Below are 10,206 nucleotides of genomic sequence, written 5' to 3'. Positions count from 1 at the left end.
TGGCTTCAACTGGCTTGTTGATTGAACCTGTGCATTCACCAACAACTCCTTAAATAGTTATCTATTCTAAGTTCTAACTTTCAAAAATTTGTTACCCTTGCCTGTTTCTACGCAATTCAATGGTCATATATCTGATTTTGTCTCTACAGTACGTTGTATAGAACCTGTCAGTTTATTTGGCACGAATTTTTTCTTGATTTCATGTCTGTTTCATGATCGTTTCATGTCTGTTAAAGCTTCAGATCAAACAGTCTGCCCTACCCCCATCTACTGCCTGCTCATGACCATGAGCAAGAATTGTCTACGTCCACCAGTAATTGCGTTGATGCAGTATAAACTTATATCGTATATAATAATACATTATGGTTTTGAGAGTGGTTGATGAATCAGACAAACTCCATAAATATCAACACTATTTATTTCTTTATAGGATCATCGTTCATACAAATATGGCTTTGTTGAATTTGAATTGAATTTGCAGAATTATAGCAAAAAGATTCCTCCCAACAATCAAGGGGCCCTCCCCTCTAGATGGGTGTAAAGAGGGAAATTTAATTTAAAAAATCATTCTGTTCTGAACTTTTCTGCAGCCCATAGATAATGACGGAGACCATTCACATCTGCAGAACTCCTCAATTTTCGGAGAGCTTTTTTCTGTATATTTCATTCAATCTCATTAGTAGTAAATTCATGTACATGATTAGCTTTTTGTTAAAACAGCAAAAAAAAAAAAAAAAAAGCGAAGTTCTGAACCTCTGCCATTCTAACTGATTCGTGACTTACATCCAAAGCTATTGCAATCTACAAAAGACTCAGGAAAACAGAACTTCACAATATATATTAAGAATGAACAATCTGATTTATTTCAAAAAGTAAAAAGGTGCGAAACGTAAGAATACTTTGAAACCAACGGCATGCACCCACCTGCACAAGACTTAGAGGAGAGCCTCCAAACAAACCATACCTCATTTTTACAACCTGTTAGCAAAACATAACGTTGTTAAACTGAGCAAAGTCTATGTATCAGTAATAAGTATATATGACCTAACTATGCTAGGCTCACACTTATTTACATAACTTCTACAGGAGACCAATATACAACCTATGGGGTCGAGCCGGAGCCTATGGTGAGGATGGAACTTGAGTGGGTTCTCTGAAATTTATGACTTTCATGCTATGGTGTGCAAATCACCAACCCAACAGCCACAGAGAGAGAGAGAGAGAGAGAATAGACTAATGAACGCGAAAGAAAAAGATCATGACAGCATTCATGTTGTATGTTTCCATCCTTGGTTTACCTCAAAAGATATAACCTGCTTAATTTGACTTCTCTACATGATAATAAAGCTAAATGGTAATAAGTTTGTAGAGAGTTTAGTCGAAAGAGAAATGAACCAATGCCATAAAAATGTCGACACCTGCAACTCACGGGAGCTTAGTTGACTGAAAATCATTCTCAGCTCAGCCTTCAACTCATTCTGCAATAACTTCTGAAAACAGCAAACAAATGAATTGTTATTTATATACGTAAGGTTTAATAATAATAAAAGCACCACCCAGAAAAATCTTGAGAGCAAGGATTATAGCAAATGTTTTTGGGGTTTAACACGCCATTTGTTTGCAAACGGCCATATTTGCAGAAAAGTTTTCAATACATACCATCCATGATAGATCACTTTCCACATCCTCAAGATCCATATTTTCTGAACGGTTCTCATCATCCTTGAATTGGAAATTCAATGCTTTCGAGGATCTTACCACATATAATGATTCTCTTATCTGAAAAAACATTTAAAGACATAACTACTATAAACTTCTATTAAAGAAGAAAGGTCATGTAAGAAAAGGCTATTATATTATATACAGTATATCTAGATACCCCATTATATGAATAGATAAAAGATTACATTCATGGCTTATGTTTTGTGTTTTACATAGAGATCGATGACTCAGCTTACCTTTGTCTTATTTAGTTTTGAGAATGCAGAAAGCTCATCCATAGATGGGTTTCTTCCATTTATCTCCCGAAATTCCTGACAGTTTGCAATTAATTTAGATAAGATAAATTTTGGGTCATAATAATTTTTCTTTTAAATACAATAACGACCAATCATCATTCCATGAAAATTGTGATTTTGAAAAATGAGGTGCTTCATTATAACATCAGAAATAAAGCTCATTTGATTTCATGTTTAATCATAACCAACAAATACCATATGCTGAATCAAAGAGTCTCAAGAAGCATGTCTATACATTTTCTTGATCACTAAGGGTTGTCGTATTACTACCCACTTAGGAATATGTAGAAAACCTCAACAGGAATACCTTTGCTAGAAAGGTATTAAGGTTTAGTTAATTGATCATCATGGAATTCTTGTACCTTCTGAAGCTGGGATCTTGGTTTCAGTATGAAATTCATCACTAACAAGCATGTACAAACTTAGCTATTTGAGGATCATTTGATTGATTAACGAGTATCACTTACATCTTTGCATTGCAACACATACGTTGCTGTCTTCTGTGCTGATCTTGCCATCACAAACAAATTTTGTAATGTATACACTGCAGCTGACATTCTCTACTCAAAATGTTTCAAGAAACAAAAACAGCAGTCAGATGTAGCACATGACACGTACATTATCTTTCAGAAACAAGTGTTTTCTTTCTGGTAATACAGTTCCAAAATCTTTTTAATTAGACCACCTTAGGTATTCAAAAAATTAACTGTTTCAACAAAATTAATTTGACACCAATTCAAGCAATTTGTAATAATACAGTTCCAAAATCTTTTTAATTAGAACACCTTAGGTATTCAAAAAATTAACTGTTTCAACAAAATTAATTTGACACCAATTCAAGCAATTTTACCAAGTGAATGTTTTTATTCTCTTGCTCTTACAGGATTCGTAAGAAATTCTGAATTCTTTAACCCCAAGATTTCCAAATTAACAGACTCATAGATTGTTGACCAGAAATATGATGTATATAGAAAACATATACTAGAATTCTTTGCTTGCCAATAAACTACATTCAGACTATTAGAGTTCACCTTGTATCAACTTACGGGAGGATTTATCAACAACTCTAAATCTAATGCATCTTCATATTTATAATTGCTTTACCAAAACCCAGTAAATAATGTGAAATCTTTTGAAAGTTGTATATATTCAAATAACTAAAACAAAGAGAAAATATAACAATATTCAACCACAAACTCCAAGTATCAATATTACAAATTTCCAGAGTATACCTGTCGAATCCAGAAATAAGAGTATGTGGAGAATTTTGTATCAAAAGAGATGTCAAATTTTTCGGTGCTCTTCACAAGGCCTTTGGCTCCTTCCTGGTAATGAAAGAAAAATATCAATCATCACCAAAAAAGAGAATTTCCTTCCTTCACTATTAACTACAAAAGGCTTAACTCTCTGCATGATTGCATTAAAAGTAGTACCTAACCAGCATGCTATCTTCCTCCTTATTTCATTCCTCATAATAGCAAATCTCTCTCGATGTTTCTCTACTGACTTACATTTTAGTAGCTTGATCAATTATGAAGACAATCTACATCCCCATTACTCATTTTCCACTTATCAATGAGAATACTCAACATGCATTATAAATGCAAGTATAGCTAAGGATCAGCTTGTTTTTCTCTCTTTCTAAGGTTGGCAATGCCACCACCATCGCATGTCTATTTGACAATAGAATATGAACTAGAAATAATACATATGCACAAGATATACCTGGAAAAGCTCTCGGTGAGAAAGGCCCCGCCCCTGAAACTCCTTTGCAATGAAAGAAACTAGAGGAAGATTTGCCTTTATCATCTTCCTTTTTGCAGCCCTCCCTTTTCCAATTCTATAAGTTGACAATTTAATTTCCGTCCTTTAATTAGCTTATTATAGAAGACTTATGTGAAAGATCTGCAAAATAACTAATAACTTGATGACACGAAACTACCTTGCATAAAGATTGTAAATTGAGCATCCTACATAACCTGCCCATTCTTTATATGTTGGAGCTCGACCAAGTTCTTTTTCCAGCTCATTTTTCTTGCCTTCAAGAGAGACTAGATCCTTAAAGTAAGCAAGAACAAATTATGCTTGTTATATGTGAGCCAAAGAAAGGGAAATGATTTAATCTTTACAGAAGTGGTAGTCATGTGTATCATTCATGATATACCAAGCATAAAGAATGACAACGGTTCAATAATATTTTAATTTATGCATGCATACATAAGATACCTGCACATCTGCAAAGCATTGATATTCCTCTATTTTGGTGAGTGGAGGCTGAGATCTCAAACAAGAAATTTTTGACTGCCTATTTGACTCTTTGTAAACCACTTTGGATCCCAACGAATCCTGCTCACCATAAAGACATTTTAACAATACTCATAAATAAATACGATGACAAAAGAGAAACTAATCCCATGTTTCACAGTACCTTGCTGTCTAGAAACCCATGACAAGAAAATCTTCTCTGTGCACTTCTGTCAAAGGATTGGATAAAAACCTGGCATGTGCAATACATGGATTAATTCAAGTAGAATACAGGCAACATATGACTAACTGCCTAAGAAAAAGCATCAGGATACATCTATTACCCGTGTACTACATGGGGTTGCAACCATCACCATATATAAAATTTTACTTCTTTTGAATGCTTTTAGAAGTAAAATAGACCATGTGGAAGGCAAAAATGTCAATAATTAGATTCAAAAACACATGCTTCCCCTGGGAGTCCTATGTTTTCTTCTGACTTAAAGCAGCCACGATTTTCAATAAAAAAGATGTTTTGATCAAAGATGGAGATTAGCAAAGTTTATTTTATCGATAGCTCTTACTATTTCTTTATATGTAGCAAGAATGGCTTCATAAATCGTCAATATTAACATTCCATTAACTTTTGTGAGCTGTCCCAAAACCCAAGTGGCATACACGGTTTGATCCAAAGTTCTCTATTTTTCCGACTTCGAATCAAACACTGTTAGTCACTTGCTCATTTTGTGATATATGTAAGAACAGGAATAATAAGTGAACCATAAATATATAGTTTTAACCACGTGATACCAGAGAGTACGATCAGAGATATTTTTGTCTCTAGATTGATTATATGCCTCAATAACTCTGCCTTTTTGTACTCATTGTGTGATGTGTAAGAGCAGAGACTGATGAAGACCCATCTTATATCACTTGTGTCTTAACTGGAAGATACAAGTCTTCTAAATCACTTTGTCCTTCTTTTGCTCCTCAAGTAATTTCTCCTTATAACACACACACACACACGGGCGCGCATATATATAATTACACCCTGGTTTAGGAAAACAGAGCAATTGTTTCCATCTAAACGGGGATTGATCCAAGTCCTTCTTTTGTGCTTTACTTGATTATTTGAGTTCAAATCACTCATGTTCTAACCCCAGGGTTTCTTCTCTGTCTCTAGCTTGATGAATTTTACGTGATCTGCTCTAATCACTCTGTTCCTCTCTATCCTACTAATTTCTCAATTATCATAATTAGAATCTCCATGGCATAGCTGAGTGAGGGAGAGAGACTTACATGGGTGTGTAGAGGGCGAGCATGGACGAAGCCCTCCATGCCATAGCTGAGTGAGTGCAAGAAGGAGAACAAAAGCAATGCTTTAGGATACAAAAAAAACACACACAAGAGGAAGCTTTGCATGAGTTGTTTTTCAAAAAGCAGAGGTTTTCTATTGTCATGATGTGTGTGTGTGTGTGTGTGTGTGTGTGTGTGTGTGTGTGTGTGTGTGTGCATGTCCCACAAGACTTTCGTTAGTTAGATGTCGCGAGGACTCGAACACCTGACTACCAACCAACCACGGCAGCTCGAACTACATCCATCGGGAATTCTCTTACTTCTTTATGCCTAATCAAACAACTGGCGAACCTTGAGCTTCTACTCTATTGTGTTGTTTGTGTTTCGATTAGACCTCGAATCTCTACCCTACTCTATTGTTATGTCTAGACGAATAACCCTAGACCTCCTATTAGTTGAATCTCTACACAAAGAGTTCCCTCAAATCCATAGCTATATGGATGTCGTCACGTAGGTATGCTTTCAATATGTCGTCAATATATATCCAATTTGGATTGTGTTGTTTTCTATTCTTCGGTTGAATGTTTGAGTCTCGATAATTTGTCATTGTCTTATATTAACAAAAATCTAGGTCTTTTGGGAATGGGATTGATGAACAGTTAACTATTTTAGATCTAAGTATTTTCGAACTATAAATTGAGAAATCCCCAAATTTCTTAATTTAGAGTTTGTCACACATACTCATCAATAGACAATACAATTCTCTAGTCTCTCTCTCATAGAGAGGACTTGAAAATGACGCACTAGTCGATGTTGAACTTACCTTAAGCCGTGGTTATGTATAGGATCCATTAGTAGGACTAAAGTCAAAGTTGTGCTTACCTCACTTTTGGTTATGTATAGGTTCCATCATATTAGAGTAGATATATTTTAGCTTCAAAGAGGCCAATATTGATCCATGGAACCACAGTGTACAAGTTTTCTTGATACATGTCTCCTTCCTAACAAGCAACACTCACATGTCGAAGCACAAACTCTCACTGTGAGGAAGGCATACATGTATAAGTCAACCTTCTATGTGTTCTCTTTAGTGTGTGACACTCAAGTTCTCGCCCCTTCTTAATGTGTCATCATAGCTTTCACAAATTATACTAGTTGAGCATGTAGAAACGAAGTGATGTGCATCATCTACTAGTCCTTCCTCCATGCATTACATGCCTTTATATTTGACACATTTTGATGTCATAATGCAACTTCAATACCGAGCTTGAGTGATCGAGTCTGACAAAGTGTGAGAGCTCTACAAGACTAAACATTCATGTTAGTAATGAGATAAGGTTGAATAAGATCAATCAATTTTCTTGCCTTATATTGAACCCAACATTCAAGGTTGATGTTTGTAATGTATATTCCAACATCTTTCCCATTTCTTCCTTAGTGGTTTCATTAACCTTTCCTTGACAACTCCACATTTCATAGCATTACTTGAAATCTCTAAGAGATCATTTATACCCCATGTTTTAAACGATTTTTAACATCAACTACCCAATCACATGAGAGAATTTTTGCTCTTGTGATTCTTTTGTAGCTTACTTCCAACATTTTAAGCAAGGTGTATTTTGTAATTGTTACTAATGCATCTATATCCTTTGTAGCACCAATGTCTCTACAAGTTGAACATCTATTTCAATGAGCATAAGCTTGTAGAGTGTGGTCGATTTAACTCCCAATTGTTTGCTTCATTCTAAATCTCATTCCATGCATTAAGGGGGATAGAGTCTCCCACGTTTCTATTCAATAAAGTAAGTATTGCACTACCATGAAATTAAATAACATTAGTTTCAGCTCCCATCCATTAGTATCACTTTGGTTGGGGAGGAGAGTCAGATTAAATTGGGCTCACGTGGATTTATCTTTTGCCTCATCGTTTAGTAATTGGCAACAGTTTGTTCACAACCCTACTCATATTATTCAACAAGAGTATAGAGGAATAAGAGGAGGAAAGGTGATAGTTGATGAGTTAAGGAAGTTGAAGTTACCCTTGCAGGATAATATACTTTCTAATTGTCATAAGTGGGTGGGATTATTTTCAATTTTTCAGGTTTTACTTGGAGTTTGTGGCCTTAGATATGATGATACTTTCTTAAGTTATGATGTTCTACATGATGGACGATTACGGATGATTCCCCAGGAAGATGAATGTTTGGTTGAGGCTATATTAAAACCTATTAGAATTCTAGCTAAGGTAGATAAGGTTTGGGTCCTTGACCCTAATCCTAATGATGTTCATCCATGGTGGGATCTATGGGTAGTGGGGAAAAAACCATTATATGAATTGGAATGGGACCCAGGGGAATGGAAGTGGCTACTTACATCATATTCTGGGGAGGATGTTAGGCCAATTCCGTTTTTTCAGTTTTCCGTTCGATTGGGAAGGGAGATGATACAACATAGGGTACCTCAATGGGTGATAACAGCTACAACATGGTTGACTTATAATGTTGATCATACTCACATGACAACATTTTGGAAATGGTTATGGGCTATGCAAATTCCAAAGAAGATTATTCTATTTAGATGGTTGATTGTTAATTATGCGGTACTTGTTAGGTTTTAGATGTATTGTAAAGATGTGGATAAGATGTGTGATTTTTTTTGGGTTAGAAGTGGAGTCGCGGAATCACCTATTTTGGTCATGTATGGCTGCCAAATTGGTTTGGAAAAGGTTTTTACGTCTCTTGCATGAGGTTTATGGCTCTAAAGTATATAAATGGGGGGCAGTGATGTGGGTTGATATTAAGGATGAGGTACAAGATTATGAAAAAGAAAAGGTTAACTTTGCATTATATACAAGAGGTCAATATGTTGAGGAAGTGTTGCCATGTATGCTTATTAATTCGGTCTAGAATGGAGTGGTTTGGGAGACAATTAGTTCAATAATTATAGGGTTTTTGTGGACTAGTAGATGTTGAAGGATATTTCAGCAAATTCAATGGAATGTTGTGGATGTAGTCAATTGAATGTTGTGGATGTTGTGCATACACCAAAAGGAGAATATGATGTTATCAAAGGTGTTTCAGATCTTAGACTAGTCTTACGAAAGTAAGAGGTTTTTAAGAAGAGATGGGAAAGGATGAAGTTATTTGCATGGTTAATGGTGGTATACGTTTGAGGTATCAACCACCACTTTGGGTATTTCCTCCACCGATATGAGGCATGAGGCTTGTCTATAGCAGTACAAGAGCAGTTGAAAACGACCATGGCTTTAGACAGAGAAGTGACCTTTCATACCGAGTGCATCTACATAAACACGCATGGCAAGTCGTGCGAACATTAGGAATCGGTTTTTGGTTAACTGATGTTGGTCAGGTACGTGTGAGGATGGAGAAGCTAGCTAGAGTGCAATACTCATCTAAAAAGGATCCCAAAAATTGTGCACTGTTATACCTTGCTTTACAACACAAGAATGTTTTAATGAGTCTTTTTAAGTTGAGCAGAGATGAGAAAGATAAAGTTTTGTATTTATTTCTAACTCGAGATTTTCAGGAGTAGAAAAAGCAAGTTGTTGCATTAAAAATGCATATGTTCTAATGGGAAAACATCGTCGTGATCTTGTTGTAGTATTCTTCTTTCTTGATGGTGATTTAAGATCAGATCAGTTGACATGGTAGAATTCATGCATTTAACATCTAATACAAGATTACTTTTATTGGATAACAAGGGCAAGATTGAAGTTGCACCAGAGATGATAGTTCTCCTACACATATTAAGAAGTATTTGTTCTTGGGAGTGGTGTAAGTGAAGCGCATTGGACCTTTTGACAAAATCTAGAACAACATCCCTTTTGGTGATGAACATTGAGATTGATGCTCTTCTGAAGACAAATTTTAGAAAAATTCTTCAATTTTCACAACAAATAGCCAAATAAGCGTTTTCCCTAATGGAACGTGTTTGACTGACCTTGAAAAAAGGCATCTCCTTGCACCAGCATTTTGGAATGTTTTGAAATGATGCACCTAGAGGGTGCCCGCCCTATTCCTATAGCATTTGTTTCCAGGTTGAAAGTTTGTGGAAGTATGCAAGTTGTAGATAGAAATACCAATGGAAGCATTTTGGAATGTTTTGAAATGATGCACTTGGAGGGTGCCCAACCTAATGTTATAACATTTGTTTCCATGTTGAAAGTTTGTGGAAGCATGCAAGCATTTGTTAATATCACGATATGGTGAGCATGGAAATGGTGATGATGTTCTCTAGCTTTATGAGAGAATGCAACTTTAGGTTGTGCAAAATTTAATTATCTTTACCTAGAAAGATTGGACTATTGGACTATTGGACTATTTTTGTACATTGCCTCTGGCCACTTTAATTTCAATACTAACGGAGGATATTTTATAAATAAATAAATAAATATGTATCACTTTGGTTGCATTGATTCCCCGACATATCATAACTTTTCCAACCAACTTGAGGCCTAGACCAAAAGCACTATGGTGGGTACAAGAATGCCAATATACTTGAATCTTTGCATAAATTGTACATGTTATGCCTTATATGTAATTGTTGCGTATCGATGAGGTTGGATGTTTCGCACTCCCATAATTTTGGTTTTATCTACCACATTCACATTTAGTTCCCTACTTTGGCA

General features: G+C 35.6%; 1 protein-coding gene across 2 annotated transcripts; it reads right to left on the bottom strand.

The window, feature by feature from the left end:
* Positions 1-400: 400 nt before the first annotated feature.
* Positions 401-5,750, bottom strand: LOC147853493 (uncharacterized). Of its 2 annotated transcripts, none has more exons than XM_087332568.1 (13): positions 5,562-5,745; positions 4,447-4,515; positions 4,245-4,364; positions 3,961-4,076; positions 3,744-3,858; positions 3,251-3,343; positions 2,486-2,578; positions 1,959-2,033; positions 1,660-1,779; positions 1,419-1,490; positions 925-978; positions 754-801; positions 401-654 (listed from the first exon to the last, which is right to left on the bottom strand). In XM_087332568.1, the coding sequence occupies exons 1-13, from the start codon at positions 5,682-5,684 to the stop codon at positions 565-567; spliced, it is 1,188 nt and encodes a 395-aa protein (XP_087188694.1). In that variant the 5' UTR covers positions 5,685-5,745; the 3' UTR covers positions 401-564. The 2 variants fall into 2 exon arrangements, 1 of the variants encoding a protein (XP_087188694.1); XR_015531215.1 differs by lacking the exon at positions 401-654 and adding an exon at positions 1,103-1,331 and having other exon boundaries at positions 5,562-5,750.
* Positions 5,751-10,206: the final 4,456 nt, after the last annotated feature.

The sequence above is a fragment of the Azolla caroliniana genome, unplaced genomic scaffold, assembly GCF_043228905.1.
Source record: "Azolla caroliniana isolate FFs.n. ecotype wild unplaced genomic scaffold, voAzoCaro1.0.p SCAF_16, whole genome shotgun sequence".
Classification (NCBI taxonomy): Eukaryota; Viridiplantae; Streptophyta; class Polypodiopsida; order Salviniales; family Salviniaceae; genus Azolla; species Azolla caroliniana.
Note: the sequence above shows the minus strand (reverse complement) of the source record. Positions and strands in the feature narration are given on the sequence as shown.